The sequence below is a fragment of the Acipenser ruthenus genome, chromosome 16, assembly GCF_902713425.1.
Source record: "Acipenser ruthenus chromosome 16, fAciRut3.2 maternal haplotype, whole genome shotgun sequence".
Lineage (NCBI taxonomy): Eukaryota > Metazoa > Chordata > Actinopteri > Acipenseriformes > Acipenseridae > Acipenser > Acipenser ruthenus.
The window spans coordinates 26899163-26921086 of NC_081204.1; the positions used below are offsets into that span (position 1 = coordinate 26899163).

The 21924-nt window shown below is 37.9% G+C and overlaps 1 protein-coding gene across 1 annotated transcript; it reads right to left on the reverse strand.

The window, feature by feature from the left end:
- Positions 1-3690: 3690 nt before the first annotated feature.
- LOC117963359 (L-threonyl-[L-threonyl-carrier protein] 4-chlorinase-like) lies at positions 3691-8065 on the reverse strand. The gene is made up of 6 exons (XM_034903235.2): positions 7767-8065; positions 6585-6819; positions 5873-5964; positions 5458-5597; positions 4933-5037; positions 3691-4451 (listed from the first exon to the last, which is right to left on the reverse strand). Exons 1-6 carry the CDS (start codon positions 7900-7902, stop codon positions 4356-4358), a joined length of 804 nt encoding a protein of 267 aa, XP_034759126.2. The 5' UTR covers positions 7903-8065; the 3' UTR covers positions 3691-4355.
- Between the last annotated feature and the right edge of the window lie 13859 nt (positions 8066-21924).

The following is a 21924-nucleotide window of genomic DNA, read 5'->3' on the forward strand; positions in this document are numbered from 1 at the left end:
GTCTGTCTCTGGTATATTTTGTCATAACAAACCCTGTTTATATGCAAAAAAAGGGGACTTGACATTAAAATTGAGGTTGTGTAACTTTCACTTGAACTCTATGAAGGTGAAACCTGCTTCAACTATTATTACAGCAATACTTTATACACTGTCTTAATATTTAAGTGAATGCCTGTTTAAAATATGGTATGTGTCCCCTATCATTTACTATTGCTGCTTCTGCTTAGGTCCTTATTTATCTGTTTTATGAACTAATATTTGCACCCATTCTGAAAGGACTGAATTGCTGCATTGAGGTTACTTGGAAAATGACTACTTGTGGTCAGCTGCAAGTCTAACCTATGAAATATGTGTAATTTTGTATAGAGACTTTTCATTTACTAACTCACAGATGCAGAAGGCAAAATTACAGTTGCACAGCATCTAGTGTTCATTTCTAAAAAATCCTCACTTTGGAAAGTCAGCTTCAAGTAACCTTTTTAAACTTTTTATCAGTGATTGAAGGACATTTGTAAGCCTAGTAAATAATGATACAAATTAACAATTGTGAACTATTATTGGATATTAAATAGGTAAGAAGTTACATTTGAATGAAATTTAGAAGGTATGCATTCAAAACTTTATCCTAACAGTTATTTAAAACTCTCAAAAGATACATTAATGCAATAAATAAATAAATAATATATATATATATATATATATATATATATATATATATATATATATATATATATATATATATATATATATATATATATATATAATATAAATAAAACAATCCTTGCCATTGCTATAATAAGGTGATTACATTGTTTGTGCTAATGTAGTAAGATAATATCAACTTCTCCAGGTAGCTTACCTTTAGATGTTTACCATGGTATGTTGGCTGTTTCCCTGCATTTTACCACTGTTAACCATTTATTGTGCTGTGCTTTACCATAACTCTGCTTCACAACATTTTCCACCATGATTCTACCATTGGGTACCGTACCGCAGTTAATTTTTTATAAAGGTTTCAGCCACAACTGGGTGGTCTAACTTCCCAGAGTACATTTAGAAAGAAGCAACATCACATCATGAGCACCCTGAGTGGGCAGTTGAGAGGCCCCACTTTTAATTCAGCAATTTAGCTAGAAGTTGCCAAAAAAAGAAAAAATGCAACAAGATATACATATTTTCATTTTAATATATGCCAGGAGATGTCAGTGCAGTCCTTGATGTTTGAGTTGGAATAATAACTGCATGAGAACTGAACTGCTGAAGTGGGGAAGTTAGTTAACAGGTTTCTGTATCAGTTGTGCTCTGTCAAACTATATATCAGCCAATCCAATAGGTGGCAGTCTTGCATTATTATGTATTTGCATCCTAATATTACATCTCTCTTTATCAGATATGGTACTCCAAACACTGAGACTTTTTACCTTTAACTCTGAAATTAAAGTAATCTTCAAATTACAAATAATTACAAATAAAGAACCTCATTTTTAGTTTTTTTTCTCTTGATAGACTGGGACTCCTCTCCAGGCCCTTGTAGTGACATTTATCTGACCAAAAACCTTCCCCATTATACAAATGGGTTATGCAAATAAAGATGTCCATATACTCAAATGTACCCATAGTACACAATCATTGCAATGACAGTGCTTATGCATTGCTGTTGATCACATGACAATGGGATAGCTAACTAACTGAAAAGCATGTATTTTTATTTATAATATTAGATAATATCAGGGCCTTATTTCAATATGCTCTATTGAAATTGTTTCCATCAGACATGGGTTTCCTTGGCGACCAGCTCACACTGTTTACCGAGCGCCTGGCAGCAACAATCTGATGTAATTCCCTGAATGCCTGCTCATATTTGTCTTTGGTAGAGGAAACATAAGCTTTGAGTAGACAGACAGTTTCTGTGAGATGTTTATCATCAGTTTATATACAGACATTGTGGGATTCTTAAAGTCAATGTTAGTGGATTGCAACCCTTCAGTGGCTCTATAGGAACAGTACTGATCGAGTACAGTATATAACACAGTCATCTTATTTGGCAGGTGGTAAAGGCCAAAAACACGACCAAGCAGGATGCTAGATGTTATCTAATGAAAGATGAATAAGGGGACACATATTGTATCAACTGTGTTACTTGGCGAGGTTTTTGAAGGAAACAATTAAATACTACTATCACTACTACTACAACTGCGAGTACTAACAAGACTACTACTAATAACAGCAGTAACACAGTGAATAATGTCCACCCAACTTCATTCAACATCATTTGTGACATAAACATTTCAGTGTTATCAAAACCTGAGATAAGTGCAGCCTTATTATGCCCAGTCAGAGTTACGTTATTTGCTATAATAGTTGTACATGATTTTATTAGTTTCTCATTTTTCTTGCATTCGCATTCAATTTGTGTAGCGCTCAGAGTGTTTTCAGGGCTGCAGCATGAGCAGATCATTTTGTGACAGATAGGTGTCTGCTTTGAAAAGTAGCACACACTGGATACTTACAGATGAATGTTCTATAATTGTTGTTGGTTCAAATGTGTGCACTTTCTTTTATTTTTTGTTATAAAATACATAAAAAATAGTTTTTGGTTATTTTCTTCACTTGTTTTCTTTGTTAGATATGTCATTGATTTACAGTAAGTTTGGAACCTGAGTGATTGCACTAAAGTAACTCTAACTCAACAGTTTTTTTTGCAATGTTCCCCTGTGACAGAGATAGAATGATTCTTGGTGTTAGATTTCCCTCCCGACCTGTGAGGGCGCTATGTAAAGGGAACAGAGTGCCCTGGACTGGATGGCCCAACAATTCTTTCCCAGGGTTAGGCGGACATCGGCCATCGAGAAAGGGGGCGGAGCTACGGTACACTAAATCATCGACCCGGAAGGGAAACGATGTGTCAGCCGCGGATTGGAGGAGCGGTTGCACTCGTTAACCAAGGGGTCATGGTTGACGGTATATAAGGGAATGTAGTGAGGTGATCTGTTCCTTATTATGGTTACACTGAAACTGGAAGGACTAATTGTGAAACGACTGTTTTGTTTGTTTTGTCTGTCTTGTCTTTAATATAACTGTTTGTTTGTTATTAGATTAGACGGCTAATAAGATCCGGAACTGTCGCTTAAGGCCAGCACAAAACCTGGACAACACTGCACTTTGTATCACAGATAACTTGTACTTCACCACGAGCACTACAGCACTCACTTTGTGACCGTGTTTGTGTTTATTATTTACGGGACTGCAACCCATAGTTATTCCCTGTGCAATACACATTGCTGTGTATTGCCAGCCCTCCTATTGTTTTATTTCATTGTTGGATTACTGCAGCTGCACCTGTACTGCACCTGCACCTGTACTGCACCTGCTCTACACCTGCACACTAATTACCACTTTGCCACATCCCCTCATATAAATAGTAAAAAAATTAATAAAAACTTGTTTTTGGTTGAAAAAATTGGTATAATGTTCCTTCCTCAGAGTATTACTTTGACGGTGATTTGAAACATGTTTATGTAAATAAAGTCACTTTAATTCAATTTGAACAGCACATGGTCTAAAGTGTTATTTTGTTCCCCAAAATTAAATAAGACCTGACCAGCCTGACAGGGTAAAAATAATTGGACTGCAAAGGGTTCAATTAACTTTCTGTTAGTCAATTTATATCACAATGAGTACAAAGTACTATTTTAAATTACACAATTCACATTTTATTTTAAGTCGAAACATCGTTTTAATGATTAAAAGCTTATAAGCAATGAAGAGAATCAATTCATTGGTTCAATCCACATCACATAGTTAGGACATACAGTAGTATAGTTTTCAATTATACATTTTGCGGTTATTTATCAAAATAGTAACATTGCTTTAATATTTAAAAACAGAAATGTGTACAAATGTGTACAAAAATACTTTAAATAAAGTTCATCATCTAGACCTTTCGGCTTTAATGTATCTAATTTATAAATCCAGTATCCCTCTCTTTAAACTATTTTTTTTTTATGTTCCCACCTCTCTGAGACGCATCACATGTTCTCTCCCAGGTATTTTAAGGAACTAACATTTTGAGCAATAAAATGAACATATGATTCAAACTATTTAAATACTCCATAAATGGTTTAATAAAAACATTTTTAAAAAGAGTTAGATAAAGGTTCAGTTATAGACCATCACTGAAGTCACTTAAATAGAGTAGCAGCGTATCAATTAGTTACATCACCAATAGAATGATAACATTTACAACATTATAGCTTTTTTAATCTTAATAATAGGGTCAATAAAGAAAAGTATAGAGCTATTTAGATCCACCACTGTTTAGATCACTAAATAGGCCCCATGGTCTGCATTGCACCTCACTGAAGATTGGGGGCATTGTTTGGAAAGTGATGGTACTCATCAACACCAGAGACTAGGACTGTAGCATTAAAGGTGCGAGGACGATCTGGGTCCTGTAAGAAAGAAAAAAAAGAAAGGTTTTCAAACTACTTTTAAAAAGATTGTGAATGTAGTGTGATAATTCATTGCCTTTTACATATATGTTTGAATCCTGTGTTAATGTGATGGTCTCACCCTTTTACCCTTTCATTAGTCCACATTATAAAACCCAAGTCTGTTCTTGAAGCCCATGCAGGACCTAAGGTGTTCAGCACAGACGTGAGCGTGCAAGGATGTCATTTTTAGTTTTTTCAAAAATATTGGTCTAAGCTAATTTGGCCTGTTGACTGCTAACACTGCACAACAGTACTGTATTTCCTCATGAGCAGATAGTAATCAAGTCTGTGAGTATATGAAGCTTTAATGTGTTTTACAAAAATTATCAGTGGGGTATGTCTCATTTTGAAGATATTTGAGTGTCTCCCAAATTTTTAAGCTCCTCTTTGGCAAGCTCAGGTCCAACCCTCTCTCCCCTCTCAAAAGTGAAGTGCTTACCTGAACAGGATAGGCTGTGGTTGGCACATAGCGAATAACGAACCCACAGCGCCTCCGAGTGGACAGGTTGGGCTCACTGGCATGGACTGTCAGACCATCGTGGACCTGGGATATAGGGTATTAGAGTGAGCAGAGTGCCCTCTTGTGCTGACAGGAGCCATGACTCTGATGACAACTGGTTCTTGCAGTTTTCGTGTGAATTTAACTGTTTAGTTCAATAATCATGATTGGTGGAGTTTTGGACATTATTTACTGTATGATCTCCTGTTAGAACATAGAACACTTTGGAGTTTCTCAGGGATGTCCTTTTTTGGTTGTGATAGCCCTATTTGAAAGTGAAGGCCACAATTGTCAGCATACATGTGGACATTTATTGTTCCTGAGATGTTAAGCTTTCTTGTGATACCACATGCCTAAATATATACGAAAACTCAAATATTCAAAAGCACACTAACACTCTTGAAGTTCAATTTCACCGAGTCAGCCCACTTCTCAGGTGTTATAATGTACATAGAGGTTACTTACAGACATTTGTCCGGCCTGTAGAGGGCACTCCACAGCTTCACTCGTGTTGAGGAGGTGTTCTGGGATCTCCTGATTGGCTGTCAGCATGTTCCCCAGGCGGGGTGAGGTGATGTGGGGCAGGAGACCTTGATGGTGACTTCCTAAAAGATATAATGGAATTAAGTTTAATTTAAAGACATTGAAATTGCTTTAAACTGAACACAAGTTTTTGTATTCAGTCACAACATTTAAAAACATGCCATTAAAAATGTTGATGAAAAATATGTTTATTTTAATTTGTTAATCAGACCCTGGCAGCAGCTGTAGAGAGATAAATACATATGAGCACCATTTAAATGTGAACAGCAGCTAAGATACATCTAAATAAATAGCAATATACAATAAATGCAAGAAGAAAAGGTGTGAGTCGCAGTACCTGGGATGACCTGCAGGACTCCGTTCTCTCGGTCTACGTCGTCCAGGGCCAGCCACACAGAAGCCACTGAACCCCCCTCAAAACCCCAGTACCTGCCATTCAAAATCACACTCAGGGTCAGTGATGATTTAAGCATCATCTCCACAACTACAAGACCCCCCAGCATCATTGCATTAACAAGCCCCCTTGAGGTGCTTGTGTAATTAGTGCAGTCACTGAGTTTGTACCAAATAAACACCCTCTTATTTTCTTGTTTTACCTTTAAAAAATATTTGTTTTTTTCTAATACTAGACAAGCATCCAGTTGGACTGTGATAAAAAAAAAAATACAGGAGCTATAAGCTTTGTGCATGGACTTTTCAGTAACCAAGGTTGACTCAATAAACAATACAGCAACTGCATTATGTCAGTGTTTTATGAAGACATTTAATCAAAGGTGCAATAAACAGGATTGCTATAAGGAAACCTCAAAACTTTTAAAGGGAATGTGGAAAGAAGTTTATATTTGACAGGAACAGTGTGGTCACATACGCACCCTGTACATCATGCACAATATCGCCCTCTGGTGTTTGTGAAACAAAATCTTTTAGGTTCGTTATTACTGCAATGAATACATTTCATTCCATGTTGTCTTCAAAATGTCTGGCTATAAAACAGCTTTGTACAGTATGTATGTGTTTAAAATGAGGCGTTGTCGTCCTACATTACTGACCTGATGTCCTGGTGCCAGGCAACATAGGGAAGCACAGGCTTCTGACTTTCACAGGCAGCTTTGTGGCTCTTCTGTTTGATCGGGTATTTGCAGATGAAGCGTGAATCAAGGAGGATGACGTTGGGTCCCAGGATCCCCTTGATTGGCTCCAGCACCTTGGGATGGGTGGCCAGAGACATCACCCAGCGGTACTTCAAGTGCACATTATGGAGACTGTACTGGGCATACTCCAGCCCTACAGTGGAGAGAGTAATAGAGGTGAGGACAGGCACTCAGCAGTGCATTCATACAAGCCATGGTGAAAGATTTTACATCTATTCAAATAGTACAACTAAACAACATTACATTATTGAAATAATCTAATAGAAAACACTTTGGTAGGGTTATAAAGTGTATATCATAAGCAGCTGTTATTGTATTGTATTACAATTGTATTGCATTTTTATATTTCCATTAGTATTATATGGCAATCACAATCATTTAGAGTGAGCGGGTTCTGTTGTTTCAATATTGAGTTTAAATCTGCCTTTACTAGGCATTGAATTTGCTTTGAGCTTGTCTGCAGAATCCTGCACTAAACAGCCTTCCTTCCTCATGTGACAATGTGACCTTTCAACTCCACTGACCTCACCTCCTGTACTCTCTGTGGCAGATAGAGTTGAAAGGTCACTATGTCACATGATTTGAATGGAATATGCAGGTGGGCACTTGGGATTCTGTGAACAAGCTGGAAGCAGTTAAAAGCCAGGTAAAGGCAGATTTATAAAAAACATTTCAATAACTCAGCTGAACCCAGAACCACTCCAAATGATTGCAAACACCATCCAGTATGAATGTTAAAAAGCAATTCATATTGGAAGCTTCTTCTTTGTACTTGTTTGCCCAGTAGTAGCAGTTATAGTACAGATACTCTGATTAGTAGAGCATCCCCTATCATTTCCCATGACGTGGATAATTAACACACGCACACGCCTCCTAATGCGACCATTAAAAAATCAACCACACTTTATCAGTTGGTGGGGGAGTCCATACTACAAAATCACATTATGTGAATCCAAAGCAGTTCCAACATTTGAAGACACTGAAAAGGACTTCTAGTCACAAGTTTCTCATTGAATTGAATTGTTTCTTTTAGTTTTTATACTCTCTAAACATCTCCTCACCTCCTAGGCATATACTCACCGAACTCCCTCTCCAGTCTACTGAAGCCCTCTGTAGCTCTCTCCAGCTCTTCGGGGTCTAGCACTGGCACTCCAGTTAGGAAGCCATGCTTCCAGTAGGTATCAGCCATTTCAGCCAGCGAGGGGGTCATCGTCATGTTGAATTGGAGGTACAGCTGCAACAGGCAGGAGAATTCAGGACTCAAGAACTTCAGCTATATACAGGTAAAAACTAGGAAACAAAATAAATTATGAAAATCAGAGTAATGCAGGCTTCAACACTTCTTTTAAGCAGGCTTACACAAGGCTTAAAGTTATCCCTAGTCTATCTCCAGAGAAGCTATTGAGTCTAATATATACCTGCACAGGTAACCCCACCTCCTGACCCTCCCATGTGTATGGGTGAACTTTTAAAATTCCAAAAGATTTCAAAATACAAATCAAAGAATACATATTACCTTCCCCCAGTGACTACAGTGGTATTGTCCAATTAGCATGACTCATTCTAGCTACACAAGGATTGAGCAATTGTTCAACCAGTTTCTGCTTAAAATACATTTTAGAGTTACTCAGGTATCACAAGGAAACTGACAATTTAGATGACCATACCCAACCTGTCAGTACATTTTAAACCCTGTTTCGTGCACCTCAATGCCAAAATAAGAAAGTTAGCATTTGTATTTGTGGTACACAATGTATGTTGTAAAAAATGTATGAAAGTTCTTAGGTGGGAACTGCTTGAACCACTCCGTGGAAAGTTGAACAAAAAAAACACAATTAAACCTATGAAACCAAAGAAGTGGAGTTATTTTTTTTTTTCTTACTGTGGTCAAGTGGCATATCCTATGATTCTGAATTGTATGCAGGACCAGCACACCATCCAGCTCCTTTGTCAGATGTCAATGCCAGTTCTCAAGTTGGACCCCCTCATCAGTTTTACTTCCAAAAGGGATTAATGATTGTTTCAAAATACAGCTGTTTATATGTAGCTACCTAATTAGTGAGAAGTTTGTTGGAATTAATGCTGTGTCAGTAGGTACACCATTTTGACTAACCTATGTTAGTTCGTAAGCCTGATGAATAATGATCAAAGCAGAAAAAGCAATAGAAAATTAGACAAAACACACCCAGGAGTCTATTTCAATGTTCTAAAGAGTGATGTATGTAAATACCCCTGGTCTTTATCTCAGTGTTAACCCAGCTGGGATTTACTTACAATATTAACATTACAAATACAGTGTGACAAAGTCGTGAAAAATCTAGATTTACATTTTTTAAATAGACCCCCCCCCCCCCATAACATGATATAAAAGAGAATGTTAATCATGTATTCTCCTTGTTGCTTAGTTTCACTTTGCAAATTAAATAATTTCAGTCATTACATCCTGGTGGCTTTTTAAAAGAGAAGTTTAAACAAGCTCTCCCCAAACTAGGTGCACAAATTATCTAAGAGGGGCGTCTAGTTTGTGAAGTGCATAAAGTTTAAAGGAAACAAAAACTAAAATAAGTAAATAAATAACACATTGATGAAGCAAAGTGAAAGAAAAGGAAGGATGACAAATAAACACCAGTGTAATGAAGAGGTGAAAATGAGAGAAAGGGGGGTAAGGGAAATGTCTGTGGGGATTTTTTTTTTTTCAACATGGTCAACAGACTCTTTACTTAAGAAAAAATGTGCATGATGAGGAAAGTCAGCGTGCAATAATCTCTGTCAGTTCAGGAAATGGCAAGGGTCTAGAAAGGGGATTTTTAAATCAGGCAGAGATTGTAGCAGGGCATCACGTATGTCATACTAGAAGGGTGTTTGAGGAAATACTGTAAAGGAAGTGTAGTGGAGAGTCCTGCATACCTTCACTGGGTGGGTGTCCTTCCTCTGAATGCATCTCATCATTTACTCAGAAGCTTACCGAGGCAATGTAACAGAATGCCATTTTATTGACAACCTTTTACTATTTACCAGCGTTTTATTTGATAATAAAAAGACAATACCTGAATTTGCATTTAGCACATGAATATCTGCATTACATTAAACATATTAGTCATTAATTTATAACTTCTGGACAAAAGTGTTTTTTTTTTTTTTTTTCCCCAGCTAGTCAACTTCCTTGTGTCAGAAAGTGGATGTTGTAAGATTTAAGTTTCATATAAAAACGTAATCATTAAATGCCCTCTCCCTGAGTAGCTTTGTTTACAGGGACTAGGATAGCAGGACAAGATCTGTTCCCTTTGTAGTTCAAAGAACCCTTTTGTTTTCCAAGTGTTGTTTAACATAGGGTTTATCAAACCCAACGAAAGACCGGTTCTCACAAACAGACAACTGGGTCTGGAACCGGCATTTATCACAGACAACATAACAAACTGTATATCATTGGTTTTTTACCTTTTTGTCTCAAAATTAAACTGTTTCTGTTGAAAATAATATCAAGAGGACTGGAATTATTATTTTTGAGAAATAAACTTTTATTATTACAAGGTTCTTGCAGCAAGCCAATTATCTTGTTATAGACTATTGTGGACAATACTTTTTCTTTCTTGCTTTTTACTTGTTCATGATACACACACGTTGCTACTGTTACAATTACATGATTTTTATATAATTTGACCAGCATTTACATGTGTACCTATTAAAGCAACTTTATATCTAATATGTAGGACATTCACATTAGCAGTTTTGTTGCAGATTTATCATTTCCATTACACCCAGCACCTGTTGATTCCGTAACATCATACTAACACTATGATCGATCAATCAACCTCCTCCCCCCCCCCAAAAGAAAGAAAACTAGAACTTAGAAATCTTAGAGGTTTGTTTATTAAGAAACTCAAGTATTAATGCTTTAAAAACAAAAAAAAAACAATGTATGGGATATGCCTGCCTATTGGTAGGTATTTTCTGAGCCCTCTGTACCAGAGCTGTCGATAGGCCCTTCCTAGGATGACTCCCTCGGTTCCGCCTACTGAAGGGTTAATGCCATCATTCCACGAAAGCCATTTCTCTTTTTGCCTCACAAGACGATAAGGTAAGACCCTCTGTGATGGTATCTGAGCGTATTTTGAAAAAGAGCTTTGAGTCTACTGCAGTTCCCTTGCCTTCAGACTGGAAGCTGACTTGCTGCTTTCATGGAATCAGTGACTCCTAATCCAGCCTTTTTCTTTCTATCTTTTCTCAGCAACCTGATGCACATGGTTCTCAGTGCTTGGTGCACACGGTGCTTAGTGCACGCATTGCGTGGTGCTTGGTGCACTTGGTGCACACGGTATTCAGTACCCTCAGTACGCATAGCGCCCCAGTGCGTACAATACCTGGTGCACGTGGTGCTTGGTGCACTCGTTGCGTGCAGTGCTCTGTGTACTCGGCGTGCATAGCGGTGCTCTGTGTGCACATTTACTGGTGCATGCGCTACTCGGTGCGTTTCACACGCAGGGCGCTTGGTACACGTGGTGCACATGGCGTCTCCCGTGTATGCGGTGCACTCGGTGCACTCGATGCAAGCGACGCTTGGTGTACGCCACGCTCAGTGCAATTGGTGCACACAGTACTTGGTGCACTCGGTGCGTTTAATAACTCGGTGCATACTGCGTGCACAAGGCTCTCAGTTCACGCGGTATCCACCATGACGAGCCTTCTGTGGTTGCACATCCTTCAAGGAAACATACTGCACAATGATGGGCACTCTCTCTGCGTGAGGTGCCTTGGGGTCCAACATGCCACCGAGGCCATAGGGAACAAGGACTTCTCTGACATCTGCTCGGCTTTTCAGCCCAGAGTCTGTCGCAATAGTCGCAAGAGTCCTCGCACCACTAACCTAGGGTTAAGCGACGGCTCTGGTATACATTTCCCATACGTTTTGTTGGTATTCTTTAAATTGAAAGGGAACGTTAGGCTACTTACCATAACCCTGGTTCCCTGAAAGAGAAGACGACCACCAACCAGTGAGGTCGCATCTCGACCTCACGGCTTTGATGCAAAAAGAGAAATGGCTTCCGTGGAATGACGGCTTTAACCGCTCAGTAAGCAGGACCGAGGGCGTCATCCCAGGAAGGAGCCTATCGACAGCTCTGGTAGAGAGCTCAGAAAATACCTACCAATAGGCAGGCAATAGGTGGTTGTCTTCTCTTTTAGGGAAGCAAGGTTATGGTAAGTAACCTAACGTTCCCTTTCAATTTAAAGAATACCAACAAATGTATACCAGAGCCGTCGCTTAACCCTAGGTTAGTGGTGCGAGTGGTGATGTCATGATGATACTTGGGCCTCTGGCAGCACTAATGCTGGCCTGTTAGACTAAAAATATAAGTTATGTGGTCTTTCTTTAAAACTTCAAAAAGGGCATTAAAGTCAAATAAAGATCCCTCTAGTCCATAGGTTAACCCTCAGTTCAGAAATTCCGTTTTTTTTAGCCTTTTCTCAAACATTACTTAGTAAGTCTGATAAATACATAATGATCAAAGCAGAAAAAGCAATAGCGAATGAGACAAAACACACCCAGGAGTCGTATGTAAATACCCCTGATCTTTAACTCAGTGTTAATTCAGCTGGGATTTTCCCCTAGTGGTGATTTATTGACCCACTTACATTAAACACCCAAGATAAACTTTTCAGAATAGAGGTGCGTGCAAATGAGAGGGACTTCAAACAAGGGAGGAAAGTCTATTGACATGACAAGAAAGTCATGGGTATGAAACAGCAATGTGTGTTGTATGGGAGAATTGGACTGGGGATATACATGGGTGTCTGTCTGTCCATGCCCATGGGTATCACACTTACAGTTCTGCAAATATCTGGAAACATGAGCTCTCTGTCTGTACATCTTCCTAACATCTTGAGAAGACAAGATGTTTTTCCACATAATGTAAATAAGCCATTTTATTATACTTTACCATGATACTAACTCCTCAATTGCTTGCCTAATGAATTCTACAATAGGTCTTACCACTTATCCAGTTATCCAATTTTGAATCTGCAGCTGTAGCAGCAATGCATGTTGCTGATATTGTTAAAAATGAAAATAGCAGCTGATAAAATAGTATAAGCTTGAATCAGGAAGAAACTGTAATTTCAAAAGAAACTATTCATCTTCACTGGAATTCATTCAAGTGTTTAAACTAATATGGCACAGCTTACCCACACCCACGTTATCTAGAAGGAAGTGTCTATTCATACATTATGGAAATTGCATTGCCCTCCACTCATTTCTAGTGATGTTAATGACTTATTATGCCATATCGTGTAGCAGTTAAGTGGTTTATATTTGGCAGAAGAATGTTTCTAGTTTTGCAATAAGTTCCTGGTGGATGATTTCTTCAATCCGAAACAATCCTGTATTCTGTCACTCTTATTTTGTTACTCACTTCACATATCTTTTATGTCCGAGCTCCTCACACTCACAAAAAACTCAGAGTAGCCAGCCGAGCAAGCAAGAGCACCACCATACAACTGGTGCTGACTTGACATGAAACTACAAGATGGTCCAGTGAGTGGCTGCGTGTAGAAGAAGAGTAGCGGGTATTTTAAAGTGCTCTGGGTCCACAGGGTAGTAGTTATGTGTTGATCAGTCATGTCAGGGACACCCCATTTACAGAGGCTCGTCATGCCTAACAATGTACCCAAGTTGCCTAATTATATACTGTACAGAATATTATTATATTCTGTATTTTGTTATTATATTATTATACTATACAGAATATTATAATATTAATATGCCATAGTGTGCCTCTGGAGAGATAAATAAACAGGGGGTCTAACTGGTAAAGGTACATACACTCTCTGTGCTACATAAATATTAAAGTACCAAACACATATAACACATCCATTATGAAAAAAAACAACATTATAGATCCATGTTTTCTGATGATCCTCTCCCAAGATTACTTCATACTTCATTATTTGTTGCAGCTTTGATAACGTTATTTTAAAAGGCTATTTTTATCATCTTCATTTAGTTTCCTGTTTAATGTCATAGTATTCTGTATAACGCTCCATTGTTGTTCCTTCTAACTACTCCAGAAAATGCTTCTGGAAATAATCATCTTGGGTGATTGTGGTAAAAGTGAAATGGGGGAAATATTTCAATGTTGTACAGCCTTCAATGCACTATACTTCAACTTTGAACCTATGCACAACTAAATGGTAATATGCCTCTCCATCTCGGTTCTTTATGTTTCCGTGGTAACCATTTTATGTTGCATATGGAATAGTAGATGACAGAGAGTGTATTATAACTATATGTACTGTAATATAATGTACTTTAATATAAAACTACCCATTTAGACTGGTGTATTTATTTTGAGACTGTTACAGGTTTCTGATAAAGGAGCAGGCTCTGCTGCTTCATGTGCTAACATTCAATACAGTTGCTGTTTCTGACAATCTGAAACATAGCCTGACTTAAGTGCAGCAAAGGCAGAGAGAAGAAGGACTGCAAGCAGACAACCTGGGTAGCATTCATGTCTAACACACACCTTGTAGGACTTAGAGCAAGTCAGGAGGTCATGTTGGAAGCCCTTATTGGAAAATGAAGTCAATACGGAGGGAAAAAAAAACCAAACATTAGGGTGATAAATTCATTATGACAGAGATGCATTGAAAGGTGTTCACAGGAAAATACCTCTCTCAGGAGGAGTGTTGCTGTGTCATTCCATTTAATCTACTAATGCATGACAGATAACTAGAGCTGCCCATTAACTGTATTGAGTGGATTACTGCAACAGTTTTAGCACTTCCTGGAACAAGGTAATCCATTGTGTAACTAGAAAACAAACAAGTGAATTATAGAACAATGATGAACCTGCACTGGCAAGGTGGAAACAGGCCAAGCTGAACCCTGTCCTCCTGGGATCAGGACAGTAGCTTTGGGAACATCTGCTGCTTAGGGTCTCCTGGTAAAAGGAGGTGTTTGGTTTCAGGCTTCAGTCCTCTTCACCATAGCCGATTACATCGATGAGGTTACATTTCAAAAGGTCATTTGAAATGGGATATAGCTACATGGCACTTCAATTATAATAACAACATATCAGAAAAAATATGTTGACAATGGGTTTCTAAATTCTTTCTCTTGTAATCTCAGTTAAATGAGGAATGTTCAATAAGGGTTAAGGTTTTTTGGGAAAAGCTTTACCTCAGTTAGGTACTTTTGCCAGCAGAAAATCCAGGCAGGAGGAGGTGTGGTCCATTGGTTAAAGAAAAGAGCTTGTAACTAGGAAGTCCCGGTTCAAATCCCACCTTAGCCACTGACTCATTGTGTGACCCTGAACAAGTCACTTAACCTCCTTATGCTCCGTCTTTTGGGTGAGACGTAATTGTAAGTGACTCTGCAGCTGATGTATAGTTCACACACCCTAGTCTCTGTAATTCGCCTTGGATAAAGGCGTTTGCTAAATAAATAAATAATAGTTATAATAAAATTCCATTGCATCGACAAAAATGTAAACTGAGCGCCAAATACAACATACAGTACATAGTTCTATGATTACAGTGTTCTAAATATATACATTTGTAATGTAGTTTTTAATATAATATGTTACTTTTAATCCTAAATACATTTTTTGAAACAGATGTGTTTAAGGTGGTAATCAAGATGATAGTGAATTTGAAGAGTTGATGTAGTTATGATACACAAACACTAGCTTTCAAGACTTCATCTGTTGTAAGTGGAAGTTTAACTCCTGTTTCCACTTACTGTGCCTGTGAAGAAGAGACTTGAAAGCTAGTGTTTGTATATTATAGTTAATATAATAAACAGTATCAACTCTTCAAATGTATTAGTGAATAACAAAGAGACCACACACATGTAAAAAAAAACAAAAAACAAAAAAAACAACATAAAGGCTTTATTCAAATGATCTTTTGACTTCCAGCTACAGGTCTACTTGGAAACAGTTTGGCTGTAATGCTGCTGTTCCTTCATATGTCGCAACCAAAAGTTATTAGCAAACCATTCTAAAAAAAAACACACATCCGTGTGTGGGTGTTTTATTTGTGTAATCCCAAAATAATACTTTAAATAATACATAAAAAATGACATAAACATATCAATAAAAAAAGCTACACTTTTTGCTGTGCTTCTACCATTGTGTTCCACAGTGAATTTGTACAAGGGTTTCAGCAACTACTAGGTTTTCCAACTTCCAAGAATACATTGAGAAAGAAGCAGCATACATCATGTATACTTTGAGTGGGCAGGTGGGAGGCTTAGCAAGTTAGCTAAATGTTGTCAAAAAAAGAAGAAAACAAATCTGGCAACTATATACATATATATATATATATATATATATATATATATATATATATATATATATATATATATATATATATATATATATTATTTGTTTATTTAGCAGACACCTTTATCCAAGGCGACTTATAGAAACTAGGGTGTATGAACTATGCATCAGCTGCAGAGTCACTTACAACTACGCCTCACCCGAAAGACGGAGCACAAGGAGGTTAAGTGGCTTGCTCAGGGTCACACAATGAGTTAGTAGTGGCTGAGGTGGGATTTGAACCAGGGACCTCCTGGTTGCAAGCACTTTTCTTTAAGCACTGGACCACACAGCCTCCTATATATCCTCCTATATATATATACAAAATAACATGACCCCCCCCCCCCCAGCCTGTTTTGAACAAATTTAAATATGAATGTTCACTTTGTCTAATTACCAAGTCTGGTACCACCTTCGCAGTCAGCATTCCTGGAACCCTTTCTTTTTTTTTTTGGACTTCATAAAATTGTTGTTTAACCTGCTTCAGGTTTTCTCAAGTGTACTTAATACATTCTGTAAACAAGTTTGCTGAACTGTCTGATCAACATATTAAAAATGAATGTGAGATTCTGCTGCTGACCAGTTATAATACATAGCATAGCAAATATAAAAGAGAATCACTATTACTTGTCTATAGTTCTATAAAATAAAAATGCTGTTTTCAAAGACATAGTTCAAAGTCACCAGTCTCTGTGTCAACACATGCTTGTAAGCTATTAAACCACACTGTAAATGAAGACTTTTATTTGCCTTCCTCTTCTGTAACAGTAGACCTGCTTCTAATATTTCATCCTTCTGCTATTGTGAAGGTAATTGTAACAGAACTGTATAGTACAGCTGCTTTGAAAAAGTGAATAACAAAGGTATAAATTAGACATGATTAATAGGCATGATAAAGCTAGATAAGGCATGTGATTTACAGTATGCTGTGAACTTACTGTGCCTTTTCTACAGCCTTGTTCATTCTTCACTCCATAAGGGGGCAAGCTAGAGCTTGAGGAATTCAGAGTGTGTTAGACTCTCATTTGGTGCTGCAGACATGTAGAGAATAGTTTATCCCAGCATTTTTTAGAATAACATGAAATAGTGCCATTAGCCAAAATAAATAAGGACAAAAAAAGTCACCTTCATATACAAGAAATGTCATGCAAGTACTATCCACTGGTTCCCTGGACCCAAATACCCACCTGTGTGGCAACTCAGAGTAGCCAGCCCAGCAAGAACGGCACCATACAACTGACACTGAATTGACATGAAACTAGAGAGTCCAGTAGCGTCTGCAAGCAGCAGAAGAGCAGGGGCATTTTAAAAGTGGGTCCCCAGGATAGTAGTTCAACAGGGAACTTCAAATTTACACTGTTAACACATTTTCCAGTAAAGTGGTTTATTTTAATGATCTGAACAATGCACATTCTAATACTGCCTCTCTAAAATGTATGACCCTGATTTTTTCCAGACCTCATTTCACTATTTCACTGGGGGCAAATGTACATACATTTACTGTCACATTTCTGCATTTACACGTCTACATTTACCCTACTGTACCTTAGGTCTGATTGTAGGGCAGCAGTGTGGAGTAGTGGTTAGGGCTCTGGACTCTTGACCGGAGGGTTGTGGGTTCAATCCCAGGTGGGGGACACTGCTGCTGTACCCTTGAGCAAGGTACTTTACCTAGATTGCTCCAGTAAAAACCCAACTGTATAAATGGATAATAATGTGTACAAATAATGTGATATCTTGTAACAATTGTAAGTCGCCCTGGATAAGGGTGTCAGCTAAGAAATAAATAATAATAATAATAATAATTCTGTTTTAATTCCAACTTTAAGAACCACAACCCCTACATGCCTATATACACACTGTGCTTCTGCATGGGTTATCAAATCATTGTGCACAGGCTGCAATTGAAGACAATGTGTTGCACAGTTCACCCAGGCCAGGTCTGTGCCCTCGTTATGTGTTCCACCCCAGGTGGTGTACATAACACAGGACTAGCTGTTGTGCACACTTTGCAATGCCCAGACTATAGGATCAAATATCTACTCTTATTAGATTACAAGTTAAGCCAATCTGTTCTTTTTCAGTGTTACCAGGAAAGAAATAAAGAAAGATTTGTATCGTTCAGAGATGATGTTCCCTTTTATTTAACCAACTCACTGTGCTTTCCTTGTCTTTTCTTACGATGGTTGGCAGTTTACAGCATGCATGGCACTGCCTGTTAAATTATTCATTTTGTCACACTGTGCCAACCTTCCATGGAAGCTGCCTGTTCTCACCTTCCCCTTGCTTCCTGTTTCACCTTGACAGGCTGCATCCATCTACAGAAATATACAGGTAGTGTACAAAAAAAATGAAAACACCTGGGTAAATGAGGGACACCAAGTATATTGAAAGCAAGGGCTTCCACACAGGTGTGGCTCATGAGTTAATTAAGCAAATAACATGGCTAGCATGACTGCAAGAGGAGACCTCAGTGACTTTGAAGGAGGGGTGATTTTTGGGGCGCGTTTGGCAGGAGCTTCACTGACCAAGACAGCTCAACTTGTTGATGTTTCACGAGCAACGGTGTCTAAGGTGATGTCGGCATGGAACTCCAAGGGAAAGACATCGGCAGCAAAGGGCAACAGTGGACGGAAACGCATACTTCTGGATCGTGATATCCGTGCATTAATTCGAAGTGCAAGGCAAAACAGGCGAGCAACTGCAGATCAATTGACTGCAAATTTCAACCTGGGGCGCGAGCAGCCAGTTTCATCAAAAACAGTCCACAGAGCGGGATACCATAGTGGCCCAACGCCCTGTTAAGTGACTTTACATTGGTGTTTCCATTTTTTTGTCCACTACCTGTAGCATTGCCATTGTTGGGGCACTACTGCATTGCCATTAAAGATTAGGGTTATTGTTAAATATGGCATTATCGTTGGCCAAGTCAGAATTGATAAGATTCAAACAGCATTCATTAAGATGACTTTCATTTGTGAATTTAAACTGGATTCAAAATGGATATTAATGTTATAATTCAAAGACCCCTTTGGTGCAGTAGATGTGCTCTTTTGGTCTTCACCAGTTTTTGTAAGTACTTCTTTACTTCCATTTTGAGCAGTTCATAGGGGTTGCAATACTGTTCTAAGATGCTCTGTTTTGTCCCATTGAGTAAGAGGGGAAAGATGATGAAAGGACTGTGAGAGATTTTAGTTAATTGTCATGATAGTGTGTTATGTCATAAGTTAGTGGCTAACATTAATTCCTCCTTGATCCCAATACTCCATCACAAATTATTTGATGAAGGTATTAGTCATTTGTCTTCTTGACTTACTGCCATATTTAAAAATACACCTGATAGTCAGAGATCACCCAAGGAGGTATTTTCAATATGAACATTCATTACATTGGCACACTTGAGTAAGATCTAACCCTCAAGTGTTGCTCCTGAATATGGCTATTTATTTCTGTAAGATGTTACTGGTAAGACTTCTAAATCATCACCTCATGTGATTTCCAATACAATTTCATTCAATTAAGTAGCATACATTTGAAAACCTGCAGGGAATTTTTGCTTACGTTTGATTCTACCTGTTGGTCCAAATATTTACGTTAATGGTTCTCTTTTGATCCCTGAGCTGTAACAACGCTGGAAGATGTGTTCCTGATCTTTACACTGGCAGGTGCTTATCAGTTTCGCTCCAAGAGTGAGATAGTGGCATAGAGGAAGCTGTATATAAAAATACTGCTACCTATTTAAAACAAATATATTTATCCACATTCAAATGATATGTTAATTCCTACTCACAATGAGATTGCAAGTTTTTGGTCAATGGAAAATATAATTTGGTCACATTCCTGCTTGAGTGCATTTGAGATCACCCCTACTTTCTGTCCTGCATGGGAACAGGACACAGTACAGGCTCCACCCCCACTGGGTTTGCCAGACCAGTGAACCTGGTCTGGACATATAAACCAGTGATATCACCCAGGGAGAAGACGAGAGCCTTGCAGCTTCTAACAGCAGGAAACTACATCTTAAAACCTCTCTGCCGAACGTCACTGTCTCTATACAAGCCATTCAAGAGAGGAGAGTGAAAGCCACCGGTAAGGGGATTATGGTTACTGGTAACTTTCACTCTCCCCTGTTGAATGGCTCTTGCCCATCATTCTATTCATCATACTGCCCCTTCCTACCTCAAATCCCTTGTGTCTTCTTATATTCACTCTCACCCTCTCCACTCATCCTCTACTGGCCAACTTGTTATGCTTTCTCTTCACTCTCCTTCCTCCCCTGCTCGCTCCTTCTCTTCCCTCATCCCCCTGTGGTGGAACCAGCTATCGGTTATCCTCAGGACTGTTCAGTCTTTTACTGCTTTCCGCTGTCTTCTCAAAACCCACTTATTCAACCTTTATTTGTAAATTCCCATGCATATCTTTTTGTATTTTCCTTTATTTATATTTATTTTGTATATATTGTATATATGTGTTTGTTTTGCATTTTATTGCTTGTAACTCATATACAGTACTTTCATATTTTGTTTAATTTCTGTAAGTTACTTTGGATTAAAGTCTCATAATAATAATAATAATAATAATAATAATAATAATAATAATAATAATAATAATAATAATACTGCAGTCTTTTTTTAAGTAAATTACCTTATACATGTGTATGTGTATATGTCTAATTGATTCATTATTGTAGGGTTACATGTAAAAATACTACAGCATAAAACATTATGGAATGTATACAGCAGCTAAGGTCGAAAGTTTTGCATCACCTAGAATTTTAGGATTGAGTCAAAATTAAAATAAAGTGCCTATATTAGCATAATTTAGCTATTTTATTTAACATAATGTAATCAAATGATCTTGCAAAAGTCTACCAGAAATGTAGGACGCTGTGTGGTCCAGTGGATAAAGAAAAGGGCTTGTAACCAGGAGGTCCCCGGTTCAAATCCCACCTCCGCCACTGACTCATTGTGTGACCCTGAGCAAGTCACTTAACCTCCTTGTGCTCCGTCTTTCGGGTGAGACGTAATTGTAAGTGACTCTGCAGCTGATGCATAGTTCACACACCCTAGTCTCTGTAAGTCGCCTTGGATAAAGGCGTCTGCTAAATAAATAATAATAATAGTACAATATTTCACATTAGATTTTGAAATGTCAACTTTTTGTCTCTTTCTCGTTAAGTTTGGAAAACTATGAAGCGGTATGTAATTTAATATGTTAACGTAACATTATTAGCCGGTTTCAACTGACTTTATGAAGCAAAATGTGTTCATTCTACAGGGTGATGCAAAAGTTTTGGCCATACAGTAGCTGTAGTATAGTATAGTAACTGCATGCAGCCTTTCTTTTGAAAAAAAGTCCATATTCATGTTAATTTAAAATAAATACATGTAAATCTGTCTAAAATAGATGTGTATTACCTGGGAATTCAATACCATGTGCTTTCTCATGCATGATTACATTTGAATTGCTGACAGTGTATCAATCTCTGAGATTATAATGGAAACACATTGTGTAGAAATGGAAATGGAAATTGAAAGCACATTTTAATAGGATGTTTTCAAGCAACATAATTGATTTCTAAAATGTTTTCCTTTTCAAAGTTGACTTATATCATGGGAAAAGCATTGCAAAGTGTAGTTTAAGACAGCAAAAAAAAAGGTATGATACATGGCAAATTAAGGTAAATGCATAGACTAAGTATGACAAACTGCAAAATGAATGTGCATTTTACCATGGTAAACTTTTACAATAGTGTTTTCTGTTCATTATGAGCTTCCAAACATTACCCACGAGCATTCCTCAAGCCTACCCTTCACTGACTGCATTATTGTGGGGGAAAGACAGAACAAGTCGGTCTCCATTTTTTGTATTTTAAATTATGTATTTAACATTTAATCATAATGTGATGTGATTTCATTATT

Bases quoted from the DNA above. Each gene is read 5' to 3' on its own strand.
- LOC117963359 (XM_034903235.2), bottom strand. From the start codon at position 7,902: ATGACGATGACCCCCTCGCTGGCTGAAATGGCTGATACCTACTGGAAG. The intron at 5,598-5,872 runs GTACTGCGACTC...TATATCTTTTAG, and splicing joins AGTCCTGCAGGTCATCCCAG to GAAGTCACCATCAAGGTCTC. The intron at 4,452-4,932 runs GTAAGCACTTCA...TCTTTCTTACAG, and splicing joins CCACAGCCTATCCTGTTCAG to GACCCAGATCGTCCTCGCAC.